The sequence below is a fragment of the Balaenoptera musculus genome, chromosome 19 (assembly GCF_009873245.2).
Source record: "Balaenoptera musculus isolate JJ_BM4_2016_0621 chromosome 19, mBalMus1.pri.v3, whole genome shotgun sequence".
In the NCBI taxonomy this organism is placed as follows: Eukaryota; Metazoa; Chordata; class Mammalia; order Artiodactyla; family Balaenopteridae; genus Balaenoptera; species Balaenoptera musculus.
In genome coordinates, this window is record NC_045803.1 from 46,572,458 (window position 1) to 46,589,168 (window position 16,711).

Consider the following 16,711-nt stretch of genomic DNA (forward strand, 5'->3'; position numbering starts at 1 on the left):
TCTATTTCATCTCTAGTGATTGGTCTGTTCAAATTATCTATTCCTTCTTGATTCAGTTTTGGTGGGCTGTATGTTTCTAGAAACTTATCCATTTATTCTAGGTTGTCCAATTTGTTGGCATATAATTGTTCATAGTATTCTCTTATGGTTTTTTGTATTTCTGTGGTATTGGTTGTTATTTCTCCTCTTTCATTTCTTATTTTGTTTATGTGAGTCTTTTCTTCTTGGTGAACCTGAACAGAGGTTTGTTGATTTTGTTTATCCTTTAAATAAAACAGCTCTTGGTTTTATTTGTTTTTTTCTACTTTCTAAAAATCTCTATTTTATTTATTTCCTCTCTGATCTTTATTATTTCCTTCTTTCTGCTAACTTTAGGTTTTGTTTGTTCTTCTTTTTCTGATTCTTTTAGGTGGTAGGTTAGGTTGTTTATTTGAGATTTTTCTTGTTTTTTACAGGAAGGCCTGTATTGCTATGAACTTCCCTCTTAGGACTGCTTTTGCGCTGTGCTCTCTCTGTTCTGCCTGTTGTAAACTGACTGCTGCACTCTCCTCCAAGCCTCTGAAGCTCCCTTTCTGTCCCAGCTGATCACCACGCCAGTGAAGGGGCTTCCCAGGATGAGGGAACCTTTCCTCTTTCACAGCTCCCTCCCAGGGGCACAGGTCCTGTCCTGATTCATTTATTTTTTTTCTTTCATCCTAGCTGGTTATGTGGTAATCTTTCTTGCGATTTTGATTTTATGAGATCTTCTGCCAGCATTGAGCAGGTATTCTGTGAGAATTATTCCACATGTAGATGTACTTTTGATGTATTTGTGAGAGGAGGTAAGCTCCTCATCCTTCTATTCTGTCATCTTGGTTTGGCGACCCCTAATTTTTTGTTTTTCTTTCCTTTGGGAGAGTTTCTATAATGTTTGAGTTGTATTTTCTTTAAATGGCAGTGCCATACTTTTTAAAAAATTAATTAATTTATTTATTTTTGGCTGTGTTGGGTCTTCATTGCTGTGTGTGGGCTTTCTCTAGTTGTGGCGAGTGGGGGCTACTCTTCGTTGTGGTGCGTGGGCTCCTCACTGTGGTGGCTTCTCTTGTTGCGGAGCATGGGCTCTAGGGCACGTGGGCTTCAGTAGTTGTGGCACACGGGCTTCAGTAGTTGTGGCACATGGGCTTCAGTAGTTGTGGCTCATGGGCTCTAGAGTGCAGGCTCAGTAGTTGTGGCGCACGGGCTTAGTTGCTCCGCGACATGTGGGATCTTCCTGGACCAGGGCTTGAACCCGTGTCCTCTGCATTGGCAGGTGGATTCTTAACCACTATGCCACCAGGGAAGCCCCAGGTTGTATTTTCTTTAAATGTTTACCAGAATTTGCTTGTAGAGCTATTTGGGCCAGAGTTTTATCCATGAACATTTTTTACTTTACAGATTCAATTTCTCTTATAGTTAGGGAACACTTCATATTTTCTATTTCTTTTGGTGCTAGTTTTGACAAATTGTATTTTTCTAGGAATTTATAATTTTAATCTAAATTTCTGCATTTGTTATCGTTTTACTTAGTTTGGGTTCTGTAGTAATGTTCCCATTTTCATTTTTTATAATTGGCTCTTTTATAATTGGCTCTGTCTTCTTTTCTTGATCAGACTCAGGTATTTTACTATTTTTATTAGTCTTTAAAGACTCAACTTTTGGCTTTGTTGATTCTGTGGGACAGTTACTTTGTATTTCATTAATTTCTGCTATTTTTGTTGTGTCATTTTTATGTTTGGGTTTTAATGTGTTTTTTATGTTTGCTATTGTCGTTCTAAATTAGTGAGGTGGATACTTACATCTTCAATTTCCAAACTCTCTGCTGAGGTGCTCCCAGATACAACCGTGAACTCAACAGGGCATCATAGGGTATTCTGAATTTTTAAGGGAAACATGGCAATACTCAAAACCTGTTGGATACTACATAAGCTACTAGCTTGAGATAATTCAGTTTTAACATTAGATAATACTGTCTTGTTAATCCCTCAGTGCCTCCAAACAGGTTTTTGTTGATACAGCTTTTCTTCTTATTCTCATAGGGGAGTTGGTTCAAATTACCTTATTCACCATTACTGGAAATGGAAGTTTTGAGTTGTTGTTCTAACTAGCCTATTTTTTTAATTGAGGACCAAAACCTACTTTCTTTTGTATTAAAGAAGTTGATGACAATAACCTTACTGATTATAACAGTGTTTATAGTACTTACCCCTTTCTGAATGTTTCCTTTGTTCTTGGTGTTAATATTCATAGGTATATGTAGTAATTTCTTATCTTCCCCAGTCATTTCTGCCACTGTGTGACTATATGATTAATTTATTCTTTCAACTGCAGTTTCCAGGAATTGACCTGGATCAAGCCTTATTCCAGCCCTTTCCATCAGAAATTGTATTTCAGAACTACACTCCCTGTGAAGTCTATGAAGTTCCACTGGTTTTGAGGAACAATGACATAGTGAGTATGTTTGCTGGGATGACTGTACCTTTCATGGATATATAAGAAGGGATTAGATAAAATGGGATCCTGTAGGGGCTTAGATAAGCTCCTTAACTTGATAGGCCTAGGAAAACAGATAAAAACATGCCCTTTGACTATAAGCTTAATGAAGACAAGACTATGTTGGTTGGTTGGTTGCTAAATGCTCAGTCCCAGGGCAGTACCCAACAAATGGTAAACTCCCAGTGTGTGCACTGACATTTTGTTGAATAAGGGATTGGCTAGATCAGTGTCATGAAGTTCTCATGAGTGACCATTTGGGCTAGGTTTTCATTTAATACAAGATGATTACTGTTCATGTTTACATACTCCACGTTAGAGCCACTATTTCCCCAATTGAAGGTATCAACTCTACTCATATGAATTGCAGTTGTTGAGCCAATGCATTTAGATTCTGCAAATTGTATTAAAAAAAACAAAACAAAAAAGAAGATCCTCTTTTCTCTTTTCCATCTCCTCCCTTCTACCTCAGATAGCCTTCAGATTTTGTCTACAGATAGTTTTGGATGGCTTCTCCCACTATCTGTACCTTGTTTCTTTGTGGTTGCAACTGAGGATTTCTTCTCCATCCTTATGCCTTTTCTTTCAGAGATATATTAGGGTATATTTCAAGAAAGAGTATTAAATGACTGAAGATTTTCTTGACATGTAACAATAATGAAAGGAAGAATAATGCAGAAGATCAGCATGAAGCACAGTTAAGTGTGAAAAGTAATCAGGTAGGAAGGAAGGTATTAGAGAGATGCTAAGCATCAGGTGTTAAGGACAAGTAGAAATACTTATGGGAGTCTTAGAAGGTTGAGACAAAAATTCTAGCTATAATAAAGTAGGGAAAATAAGTGAAGACTATGCAAGAATTCAAGGCAAATGGGAAGACTTGCAGTTATATTCAGTACAGTAGCTCATTAAAGGAATCAGTGATGCCTTTCAGAGATCAATGGGGTGATTTAGTGACAGCAAAGTCAGACTTTGGAGAAAATGGAACATTTAGTTCTTTGCTGAAGGCGTGTTAGCAAGGGAAGCTCATGGGATGGAAGCTAAAGTGTAGGCCGAGAGAAGAAAAAAAACCTGAGGTGTCCAGGGTTATGTTCCTAGACCTCAGAAAGAGGTGAGTTACATAGACATTAGGACTCTCTCTTTTCATGCAGGGCTGCCAACCAATTTAGTTTCTCACTTCGAGTTCTCGTTTTCCCTTTCTCCATTACTTTTTGACTCTTGTTCAAGTTTTTTTCGGCTATTAAAGGCAGAGAGGAGCTAGTCCAAAGGGTACTTTGGCTACTCCTCCCCAGCCATAAGCAAGAAATGATTGTCACTGAGTGTATATGAGCACGTCAAGGATAAGAGGCATGTGTGAGTTTTGTCTGCCAAAGGGCATTCAGTTCTCATGGATAAAACCCACACTTCCTGGTAAGATGCTGCTAGAGTATTGGATCCCATGAAAGGAAGGTCCTCATCTAAGGAAAGTTCAGCTATCAACAAGCAGACAGATTCTCTAGGCTAGGCGGGCTTGTTCTTGGTGAGTTACTCCCAGGACCTTCATACGAGGTGGCTGATGTAAGCATGCTTCTCTACTTCCTGGTTCATGGATATGCAAGGAACCACTGAGATACATTTGGGGCACTGAGAAATACTTTCTGTGTCGTTTACCTTTTATTTGCTTCCTGACTGCCATGAGTGCAAAAGACAGAGCCTGTTTGGTCTTTGTTTCTCTACCTCTCTTAAACACACAAGTTGAAAGTAAGCCATGAACACTCTACAAGCCACAACACAATTCACTTGGGGTACAATTATAAGCACTCAGACTCCAGAGTCAGACTAATCTGGGTTCAGATTCTACGTAAACTGTCTCCCAGCTGTAGACTTTGGGCAAGTCACTTCACTTCTCCAAGCTATGGGGATAAGAATAGCACCCATTTCAACAGGTTGTTTGGAATATTAAATGAGATAATGGATGTAAAGTACTCAGCTCAGTGTCTGTCCTATAATAAGCACTAAAGCAATGTTACTATCCTTCTTATTATTATTATTAGTGTTGCTGTTGTTTTCCTTTCTAGTTTTTAATCCACAGTTAGGCTCTTACTAAAGTATTCCCAGCAAGCTTATATGGCATCATTCAACACATCATAAACACCACTGCACATTTCTCTTAGCAGCAAAGCCAATTCTATTCCTACCAGATATTTACACATCTCTTTCTTACCTCCCCACTCTCTAGTCTTGAGATCTGTCTGAGTTCTCTCTGCATTTCTTCTTCCCTTCTGCATCTGGGTTTCAGCTTTGAGAGGTTGTGGGGGTTCCTGTTTCCTCGTATTTCACCTGAGACTCCTAGGACATACTTAACTATAGTTAACTTTCTTCTGCCCCCTTTGAGTTTTTAAAAAAAGCAATCCTGTCCCATTCCTGTGTCCCTAGATCCTCCACCCCTGACCATCCCCCTTCTCACAGTTACATTTCTTTTACTGCTTGGGGCTATCTGAGATAGAAATACCTACTCTGGATGAGGCAAGCAGAGCAGAGGAATAAGACTTTAAAAGGATGGGATTGTTTGAAGCTGCTCTGAGACTGGCCTTGGGGATTGTACTGCCCTCTGTGTTCTTGCTTCACAGTGGTGTTTAGGTAGGACAGTCCTATAGGGAGGGAAGGTGGAGTTAGGCCGGGACTTGATTCAGAATACCATTGCTTGGTAAAGCTGTAGCACTTAGGGCAAGTGTCTGTTTCCTCATCTGTAGAATGAATTGTAATGAAGCTCAAAGGTTATTGTGAGGATCAAGTGGCATCTCATGTACAGTGGATGATCCATAGCAAGAGTGCAGTAAGTGTGATTTCTTCTCCCAGAGCAGTTCTCAAATGTTGGGAAGTCCAGTGCAACTCCTCCGTGTAGGTGGGGTTTTAGATGATGAAGCAGTTAGTCTTCGAAAATAGTCACATTTAAATAATAAAATAAAGATTTGCAGTAACAATTAAATTGAGTAATAATAATAATGTTAATAAAAATTAAAGCTAAAGTACATTAAGTGCTGACTTTGTGTGAGGTACTGGGGTAAAGGTAAGTACTGTCATCTCCTTTTACACTTGAGGAAACGGAAGTTCAGACCTAACCAAAGTCACATGGCTAGTAAGTAGTAGATGGAGATTTCACGTTTAACTGAAAGGCCTGTCCTTTTTCTTCTACTTTCACGTGTACAGTGCCCATTATTGTGTCTTTCTTGCAGGTTCCAAGGATGGTGAAAGTTGTTGAGGAAAGTTCACCTTACTTTAAAGTAATCAGCCCCAAAGATATTAGCCACAAAGTAGCACCAGGAGTGCCATCTGTTTTCCGAATCCTCTTTACTCCAGAGGAGAACAAGGTAACAGCAGCGCTGGCAACAAACTGGTTGAATGCTCGTCACCAGCAGTTTGCAATTCTGAGCATTCGAGGAGGTGGTGTTGGTGTTGGTATTGTTGGTGGTGGTGTTAGTGGTATTGGTTGTGGTGTTGGTGTGGTGGTGGTGGTAGCTGTGTCGTCGACAGTGTTGTTGGTGTCGTTGATGGTATCGGTGGTGGTGGTGTTGATGGTGGTATTGCTGGTGGTGGTGGTGAGGAGAGGAATGGTGAGGGTGGATGAGAGGAGGGGGTGGTGCACCACTGGGAATACAGAGAGAATTGTCAAACAGTGATGAGGGCTTATATGAGCTGCAAGTAGCCAGAGTGTAAAGAAGGATAATCCTTCTGGATGCTCCCATGGAACCTACTTCAGCATATTTATGCTGGACTGTACAGCTAGAGAGACACCAAAAAGGAAAAGATGTGGTCCAGGTGCAATGAGCTGAGATGAAGGGTAGAGATTATGCCTTCTTGGAAGTTTGGGATTCTTGTTAGTTGCATCCCTCCTCCCCACACTCTAACTAGTTTAGGAAAGAGTCCTAAGATCCAATATTGATCACAGTATCAGCCTCATTAATGGCAAAAAATATGGCCAGGACCTGAGGCCTTATTCTGCTCCTTAATGACCGGTAGATAACCAGTCCTCGGTGAAGGGGTGACCTCACCAGTAGCTCTTCCTAAGCACGAGTGGAGAGGCTAGAGCCAAAAGCAGAGACCTGCTCTGTCTGCTTATCCTTGTCTGCACACAGACCGGCTAGAAAGAGCCTGAGTTCAAAAAGAGGCCATTTCCCTCCAGCACCACCAGAGCTGTCAGGAATCTAGCCTATTCTCAGGCTCTCCTCAGTTGTGTAAATTCCAGTTACTTCTGGAAGGAAAAACTAGCTTGGGGGACTGAGGGATGAGGCTTCTCCCCAGCCCTTCTCCAAGACTGCAGAATTGTGGGTTGAGTTTTCCTTTGTAAGGGTCAAAGTGGGGACTTGGGTGGAGGAGGAAAGGGCTTTTACCAGCATGATTGAAAGAGCGAGGACAAAAAACAAGGCTAAAATAGGCCTAACAAAATGTCAGGTTATATGTAATGTTAAATAGTGTGTTTGCTTATCTGTATTGTGCCGTTATGGTTGGAATCAAAAGAGCGCAATGGAGACACAGAGAACTAGCTTTGAATCCCTGCTTCTCCATCACTAATACTTATTAGCTGCTGTAAATGTCATTACCAGTATTCCTGGTGCTGGTGCTACTGTTTCTGCTTTTCTGGAGAGCAGGGATAGAGAATTTAATGTGGTCTGCCAAGCATATGTCACTGGAGCAAGTGGTTAGAAATTTCATTACTATTATACTGCTGTTATTATTTTTCCACTTTGTAGTATTACTGTTTGTTTCTTGGGCTGTGTTTATGAACTTATCATTTTGTTTGGGGTATTATTGAAATAAACAGAAAGATAAATAGTTCCAGAAGTAGTGCTTTTTGTTATACGTTATTGAGGTCCTTATTTTTTTCTCCAGGCTCTATATCTGAATACTCTCTGTGAAGAGAACAGTACTTGGATTTAGTTTGGGTGTCAAATTTTCCTACACTGTCAATTAATTATAAAAGCTGAATATAATAAGCTTTTGTGCAGCTTGAAACATTAAGCTTGCTGGATTTGAGGAGTTGGCTTTCCTTAATATTTTTCTGTGCTGGAGAAAAATATATCTTCTGTTGAATAAGTATTATTCTACCTGTAGGTAGTCTGGCTGAGAAAGGGATACACAGAAGTTTCTGAAGAGGTGGAATGTTCTATGTCATGATAGATGTGTGGGTTACGTGGATGAATTCGTTCATCAAAATTGTATATTTAATATTTGTGCACTCCAAAATATCTAAACTTTACCTTAAAATTTTTTGAAGTATAATAACAATAGAAAGGTGAATGGATGGAGGTACAGATGAAACCAGAATGACAGAATGTTAATAACTGTTGAATCTGGGTGATGGATACATGGGATTTGTTATACTATTTTGTTTTATTTGTGTATATTTAAAATTTTACCTCATCAAATGTTAAAAGCAAAGGGAGAGAGATTTTATTACTGCTTATCTATACAGCAAATAAATAACTGAAATATATTTTAGGTGAGTTTGTATTTACTTTAAGTATGAAATGCCAGCATTCCCATTGAGGATTATTACTTGGCTATATTTCGTGGAAGCTTATCTTACTCCTAGTTTTTTTTTTTTTTTAATAAATTCATGTTATTAATTTATTTTTGGCTGTGTTGGGTCTTCGGCTTTCTCTAGTTGTGGTGAGCGGGGGCTACTCTTCGTTGCGTTGCGCGGGCTTCTCATTGCGGTGGCTTCTCTTGTTGCGGAGCACGGGTTCTAGGCACACGGGCTTCAGTAGCTGTGGCACGCGGACTCAGTAGTTGTGGCTCACGGGCTCTAGAACGCAGGCTCAGTAGTTGTGGTACACGGGCTTAGTTGCTCTGCGGCATGTGGGATCTTCCCGGACCAGGGCTCGAACCCGTGTCCCCTGCATTGGCAGGCGGATTCTTAACCACTGCGCCAGCAGGGAAGCCCACTCCTAGTTTTTTTATTCCCTCTTAGCGTTCCATTTCACCAACATTGCCTATGGCCTATGGGGAAACCTTAATTAAAAAAAATAAGTTAAATGTTGTTTTACTGTTTCTTCTTCTAAGTATTTGAAATTTATCAATGGTTACATGCATGTATGAGGAGAGATAGAGTGAGTATAATGGCTACCTAGGAGAAACTTATCTAATTTTGGACACATTAGAATTTTGTGTTGGATTGGGCTCTAAGCTATGAAATAATTGACATAATATGTTTTTCTAAGGACGTAGTGATTTCTCCTTCTGCTGACTGTCTAAGACTGATGGTGGGTTTTGGGGGAAGCTCCCGCTGCTAGTTTTGGTTCCCTTTTTCTGCAAAGATCCTGCCACCCTTGCACCATCAGCAGGGCTCCATCCTAGTAGTTTTTCCAGTCGTCTGGGCATCTACATTCGCTCTTACTGTTGGAAAACCAACAGGGCCATGCACAGAATGACCAGCTAGGGTTCGTTGTGCCGTCTTTAGTGCTGCTCCAGAATGTAGCAGAGGAGTACTAGAGCCAGATTTATTTCAGGAAGAATAAAAGTCAGTCTTTTCACTGTGTCACTTTTTCTCCAGTTGGCCAAATTGATAGCCAATGTGCATATGTGTTTTTCCTCCTTATCCCCTGCTGATCTGAACACACTCCGTTCTCATTTACCCTCCTCACATCTGGGGGGTGAGATATGTAAATTGCAGCATGCCACAGTTTAATAAGCCAGTCCCCTTTCAATTGGATTTTCAGCACCCATGTATATTAGCATGTCGAAGATGATAATGCAATTTACATTTTTTCCTGTCATCTATTAATCTAGCTTCCTGGAGATTTAACTTGTTTAGAACGCCAAATACCCAGATAACAGGTGCAGGAAATTCACTTTGGCTTTCCTTATCTCTTCTTTTCACATGGACTTGAAAAAAAAAAAAAGATTGGCTATGTTATTTATCTAATAATCCTAGTGTACATGTCATGGATGGTAGAAATATAGTAATCGATGTTATCATAACACTATAAAATTCTGGAGACTGGCATTTTTCTTGACCTCTTAAATCTGTATCTTTACTATTAAAAAGAGTATAAAAAATATTAGGCTTATGTAGGAAAGCAAAACTGGGTACTTCCTTGGACTTAAGAAAGCATCTGTTTGTAATAGTGTTGGCATATGGAAATGGCAGCAGTGGTCTGAAGAAAATATGAAGTGATGTAATCTTATTGCTCAGTTATGTTTTGAGAAAATATCTAATTTGTTGTCAAAATAGTTTTCTTGATTTGTTACTATGAAATTTCAAGAACATGGCCCAAGAAGAGTAGAAAAACATTAACATAATTTGTTACCCAGGTGTGTAACATTAATGAACTATAGTGCCAGCACTTTGAATTAAAGTATAGATGTCATAAGATTTTCTACAATCAGTGATTCTTGTTGACAGAAATAATGATAGGGATTTAGTTTTCTTCCTGCCTAGCATTCACCCTCCCTAGTTCTGTCTGGGTTTTCCCTGTAATCCAGGTGCCTAGTACGGGGCCTAACATATAGGAAGTGTGCAGTAAATATTTGCCAAGTAAGATAAGTAAGTTAATCTCAAGAAAATATAAGGTAGTTTCTTCAACTTGAGGATGGCCTGACGATGATAAAAGCAAAAGCATATAAAAAGGGGGCTCAAATATCTTTTTGTGCCATGAATGTATTAGATGTTAACTTTTTTCCCGTCATTTCAACCAGGAGAAAGATATCTAAGAAGGCTTATTTAAAGGTGTTTCTTCCCATTTTGTTTCATATCTTCAGTGAGTCACATCACTACTTTCTAGCTTTCTGGATTTGACAAATATCATTTTATAATATGGCTAATGAGGATCTCAGGCATTCTCTTTATGAAGAACTCTTGATAATGGTGTATCCAAATAAAGATATTAAAATGAATATTATTTCACTCACTCTGCACCAGGCCCAGTTCTGTCAGCCAGGATCCAGTGGAGAATAGAAGAAGCTTGGCCTTCATGGAGCTTATGTTCCACAATGAATAAGCAAACAGATCATTTAATATCAGATATTGACATGATAGAGAGCAGAGAGTGATAGAGAATGGGGACTGTTTCCTTTCAGTAGGGAGATCAGGGGGAGACTTCTCTGATGAGGTAACATTTGGGCAGAGAGCTAAACTGAGAAGATATTTGTCTGGGAGCAGGAACAGCACTTACAAAGGCCCTGTGACAGAAATATGTCTGACAACAGGTCAGGGAAGTGCAAGGCCAGCGTGGCTGGAGCAGAGGAAGCTGCTGGGAAAATGGTAGGAGACAAGGTTTGTAGAGGGTAAGACCATGAAGGGTCTTAGAAATCATGCAAAGTAGAATAGGAAGCCACTATAAGTTATTTAAAATATTTCTATTATGGAAGCTTTCACCCATATGTAAAAATATAGAGAATGATATAGTGAACTGTCATCACCCAGATTTTCAAGCTGTCAGTGCATGACCAGTCTTGCTTCATCATCCTGTCCCCTGCCTCTGAGGGTTTTGCAGCAAGTCCCGTACATCATTTCATTGTAAATACTTCATTGTTTGTCTGTAAATGATAAGGTCCTTTCTAAAAGTTAACGTAACCACAGTACCATTATCACACCTAAAAAATGACAGTAACTCCTTAATATCATCAAATATCTAGTCAGTACTCACATCTCCCCAGTTGAGTAATATTAAAACATATATGTATATGTAGAGGCGTGTGTATATATGTATATAAATATCACGTAAATCAATGAAATATATGCATTTTTTTTTTTTTTTAAATTTTCAGCTGTGTTGGGTCTTCGTTTCTGTGTGAGGGCTTTCTCTAGTTGCGGCAAGCGGGGGCCACTCTTCATTGCGTCGCGCGGGCCTCTCACTATCGCGGCCTCTCCCGTTGCTGAGCACAGGCTCCAGATGCACAGGCTCAGTAGTTGTGGCTCACGGGCTTAGTCGCTCCGCGGCATGTGGGATCTTCCCAGACCAGGGCTCGAACCCGTGTCCCCTGCATTGGCAGGCAGACTCCCAACCACTGCGCCACCAGGGAAGCCCCTATATGCATTTTAAGTTGCTTAAATCAATCATATGTATATGTGTAAGTTGGTTTGCTTAAATTGGGATCCAAACAAGGTACTGAGTGCAACTCCACCAGATTCCATAGAATGGTCCTCCATCCCCTCTGTTTCCTATAGACTGGTAATTAGGTCTAGAGCCTTGTTTAGATTCATGTTTGATTTGGAAGGGCCAGAATTCTTAGGTAACGTGGTATTTTCTATTGCATCACATCAAGAGGCACAAAATGTCTGTTTTTACACTTTATTTTTGTAATGAGTTAATAAGGATCCTGAGGTACAGTTCATACAGGAAAGATAGGATAAATGCTTGATTCTTTCCCTTTATCTTCCCTGGTGAGTTTTGATTAGGAATGACGTATCTGGCTTACATTTTTAAGATCACTCTGGTTGCTGTGTGGAGAATAGACTGAAGAGGGTGTGAGGCATAATGGCTAGTTGTCTACTCTTAACATCCATTTTCTCTTTCCTCATTGGTAAGAGAATCACATATTTTGATTGGACTTGTTGCTGCCAGAAACAAAATGTTGCATTTCCCCAGCCTCCTTTGCAGCTGCATGTTGTCTAAATGTTGGCCCGTGAGATGTGAGCAGGACTTCCAAACGCATGTACTTGACGGAAGCTGACACAGTGGAAAGTGCTCTATTCTGCCTTCTCCTGCCTGCAGCTTGGCTGTGAGAATAGCTGGCATCCCAGGAATCACTCTGCCCCATCCGGCGACATTGAGGATGGACCCTGTGCTAGACTGGTAGAGCAGGAATTGAGGAATTTGTGTCTCTCACGACGCTGTGGAGTGACCATACCAACCTGGCCCACCTACCTCTGGACTTTCTAGGAGAGAAATAAACTGCTAGCTGCCTAGTTTAAGTTGCTCTTATTTTCTTCTGTTCCCTGTTATATGTAGCAGAACTGAACCCTGATGAATATAGAGACAAGAGCCTATTGTAATAGTTTGCGAGAAAAAGATGAGGATGATTTGGACAAGGGTGGTAACAGTGAAGGTGATGAGAAGTGGGTGGATGAAGGATATATATTTTTATGGTAGAGCTGTCAGGGTTTACTGATGAATTAGATAAAGGGTGTGAAGAAACAGGAGTCTAGTTTCTCATAGTATTTTGGCCAGCAGCTGACCGAATGGTGCCACCATTTGCTGAGATATGGAAAGTGGAAGAAAAAAAGGTTAACGAGGCTGGGTAGGAGTGAGGTAGGGACTCAGGAGCTCTGTTTTTTATATGTTAAGTTTGAACTTCCCTTTAGACATCCAAGTGGAAATATCAAGGAAGCAGTTGGACACAATTGTCTGCAATAAAGGGGAAATGTTGGGTCTACAGACAAATATTTAAAAGTCATAGTGTAATGATGCTACTTACCACCAAGGGTGGAGGAGATGATGCTGGGAGTGAGTGGAGATAAAGAAGAGGGTGGAAAGAGGAGGAGATGCCAACAGAGGATGACACTAAGAAGGGGTAGTCGTGAAGTAGGAGGAAAACCAGGAGACTGCAGTGCTCTGGAGTCCAGGTGGATAAAGTATTTTTAAAAAAGAAGGAGAGATCAACTGTGTCCAAAGCTGTAAAAAGTAGAATAAAACAAGGTTGTGGACTTAGCCATTAGATTTGGCAAAGTCATTAGTGACCTTGGTGAGAACAGTTTCTGTGGAATGTTGGGTAGAGAAGTCTGATGGGGTGGGTAAAAGAGAGAAGGGAAAGTGAGGAGGTGGTAATATTGAGTATAAATAACACCTTTGAGGAGTTTTGCTGTAAAGGGTAATTGGAAAAATGGGGCAGTAGCTGGAGGTGGATGTTGAGATTGAGGGTAGTTTATTTAATATTTAAGATGAGGCTATTTAAGTATTGTTATAAGCTGTGAATGTTCAGTAAAGAGGGAAAATTGATGCTTCAGGAAAATCCTAAGGTAAGTGAGAAGGATTGAAATCTAGTACGCAAGGAAAGGGTTTGGTCTTAGATAAGAACAGGAATGAAGGCAGAGTATATGGGTATAGATACAGGTTGACTGGTAGATTTAAGGTAACTTAGAAAGCAAAAAAGCTAAACAGGAAATTAATTACCTTAAGTGGATGATTTGTACATGAATCATGAAGTAACCACATTATCGTTGTATACTAATGATACAAATGGTCAAAATAAATGTGGAAGTCCTCGGGTCTCTTTACAAGCCAAAGATCAGAGGTCATTCCTTTTTAATAGGTGGAGAAGTGTAGATGCCCCTAGGAAACTGAGACCCCAGGTAAATCATATGAAGAGTCAGAGTGGTAGAGGATAAGGCCCGAGAGACCTGATCAGTCTTGTTTTTAAACTGGTTAGGACTTGAGAACTAATTCTTCCCTTTAGAGAGGTGAATTTCAGATTGAGAAGATACTATAAAATAAGTACTTTTAACTGGTTAGGGAATTTATAACGTTTTTCAGGGACAGTGAGTATTAAATGTGCTGAGTCCTAATCAAATCTGGTTTTACTCTGTGTTAGCCATTCCACCATCAAGTTTAGGAGTGGAGAAAAGGGAGAAAGAGGATTGTGAGGGCTTAACCGCACTGGCTGTGCTTGCCCTTGAACGCCTGGGGAGTCGTTTGCTGCAGTAGAAGACATCATTTTCCTTTGCCTGAGATGTTAAAGGACAGAATTATTGCCACGTTTGCTTTCTATCGTGGAGCTAATATAAAATTGAGATTCATTCTTTTCACTTCTCAGAGTCAAATCTGCCACTTGCATATTCCACTGCTTTTTTTTTTTTTTTTAAGTTTGGAGGATAGGCAGGTTGGAAGGAAGGCTAATGGACAGAAAAAAAATGGATAGGAAATTTCATCTGGAGACCATTGTTATATAGAATAACATTTTAGGATATAAAGTAATTCATAGCTAAATCTCATAGTAGACGGGAGAGAGTTTGGAATAAATATTTTGGCTCTGAATGGTGACCTGATTGCTCTGAATTTAAGTACAGAGGAAGGAAGTACATCAACTGAAGTAATTGCTTAGGTTGCAGGTTGACAAAGCCTCCCAAGTCATAACATCTGAATTAATTTTAAGCCAGTAGAGCAATATATAATTGTATATTATATAATCTAATATAGTCATATTAAATACAGAGCTTCAGAGATTGGAATACATTTTTAAGGAGTTTAAAGAATTTCTTCATATTCTTTTATATGCTTGATTATGAAAAAAATATAAAATTCTGATCAAACTTCAAATCTTCCTCATTGGGAAATTTGAATATTTCAGTTAGCCTCCTAAATTATTTTCAGCTGTCTTCAATTCCTTATAGAACAAGGCAGAGAATATGTAAACATAGAATAAATTACTTGGAGATCCCCTCTCATCGTGGATTCAGCAGCATCTTTTGTTCTTTCTCTCAAAGCCTCAGTTAATATTAAGTTTCCACATGTGCCAGCAGCTTTCCAGTTTCTAATTCCCAACAAAACCTTTGCTTGCTGGGTTTGATCTCCTAAGAAAAAATGAAAACAGTACTTATCTCTTTAGGATTCTGATGTAATCAGACTAGACTGTTTTGTTGTTGAATTCTGTGGAGTTTTCTAGGATCAAGTATGCTTCGTGTAATTTGTACTTTCTTATATCTGAATGGCATAATTTTTGAGCCTGGCATTACCATGCAGAAACCAGAATCACTTGAAGAGCTAAGAGTCCAACAACTCAATTTAAATAAATTTCATGAATACTGTCCATTAATTGTTATTACTTGCTCCTACCTTAGGACTTTTATGTTTGCACCTCTCCTTGCCAGGAACGCTCCATTCCTATATCTTGCCTGACTGGATGCTTTGGCTATTCAGGTCTCTATTCGAAGGCCACCTCCTCAGGGAGGCCTCCTTGGTTGTTCTAACCTAAAGCAGCCGCTTCCCATATTATCACTTTACTATGTTTTATTTTCTTCAAAGTCCTTGTTGTTTTTTGAAATTATCTTGTTCCATTATTATCATCATTACCAGGATTATCATTATTATCCTAACAACAAGTACACAAATTGAGTTTTTCCTACGTGCCTTACTCAAAACATTGTATTTTATGCAACATTTTAGTAATGACAACTAACATTTATTGAGTACTTAACTACTCGCCAAGCTCTAAGCTAAGCATTTACTGCACTAGGCCAGGTCAGCTTCATCTCTTGCCTGGACTACTGCAGTGGCTGCCTAACTGGCCACCCTTTTTTCACCTTAGCCTCCTTACAGTTCGTTGCCTACATAGCAGCTAGTAATTCTTCTGAAACATAAATCAGGTACATCTTGATCCGCTTTCAGCATCATTAATGTTTTTGGCCGTCCTCAGGTCCTAACAATGGCTTACAAGCTCCTGTGTGATCTGGCTTCCCACAACCTCTTGGCTGCATCTCTAACCTCTCCTTACCTTATTCCCCTCTGGCCACAGTCTCTGAATCATGCTTCGCCCAGATTACCACCCACCCCCATGACGTCATTTCTCCTTTCACTTAGATTTCTGCTGGAATGTCACCTCCTCATAGAGGCCTTTTCCCACTCACTCTTTATTCCCTTATGCTTTATTTCTCTTCACTCAGCATTATAGTACTTATTTGCCTGTCTTTAGCAAATATTTGTTGAATGTTTACTAAGTACCACGCCCTGTTCTAGGCGTTGGATATGTGAAGTCAATACGATGGGCAGAATCCCTGTTGACATGGAGATAAGGGGGGAGGCATACAATAGACTCAATAAATAGGTAACATATATAATGTGTTAGATGGCTTTGGGAAAACTAAAGCAAACGAAAGGCTAGGGAGTGATGGGATAGGAGAGGGAGAGTTAAGTTTACAATAGGGCAATCAGGGGAGGCCTCAGGGAGAAAATGGACATTGTGCAAAGTCCTGAAGGAAGTGAGGGAGCAAGCAATGTGAATAATTACAGGAAAGCATGTTCTGGATGGAATGAACATCGAGTTTGAAGGCTCTGAAGGGAGAGCATCTCTAGAATACTCAAGAGATGGCAAGGAAACCTGTAACTGGAGCAGAGACGCAAGCGGGGGAGGGGGGAGGTGTGGCCAGAGAAATGACAGGGGTGCCAGGCCATAGCACTCAGAGACCCCCAGCTCTCTGCTTGGGAGATTTTGAATGGAGGAGCCTCCTGAGCTGACTTATATTTTAACTGGATCCCTCTGGCCCTTGTGTGGAAAATAGACTTTAGGGAGC

At 40.0% G+C, this 16,711-nt stretch overlaps 1 protein-coding gene across 1 annotated transcript in view; it reads left to right on the forward strand.

Moving 5' to 3' along the window:
• The window catches only part of HYDIN (HYDIN axonemal central pair apparatus protein), a 432,518-nt gene that overhangs the window by 94,836 nt on the left and 320,971 nt on the right, over window positions 1–16,711 (forward strand). Inside the window, 2 exon segments of the mRNA XM_036834209.1 lie at window positions 2,347–2,466; window positions 5,721–5,855. Coding sequence (XP_036690104.1) covers window positions 2,347–2,466; window positions 5,721–5,855 — 255 coding nt within the window.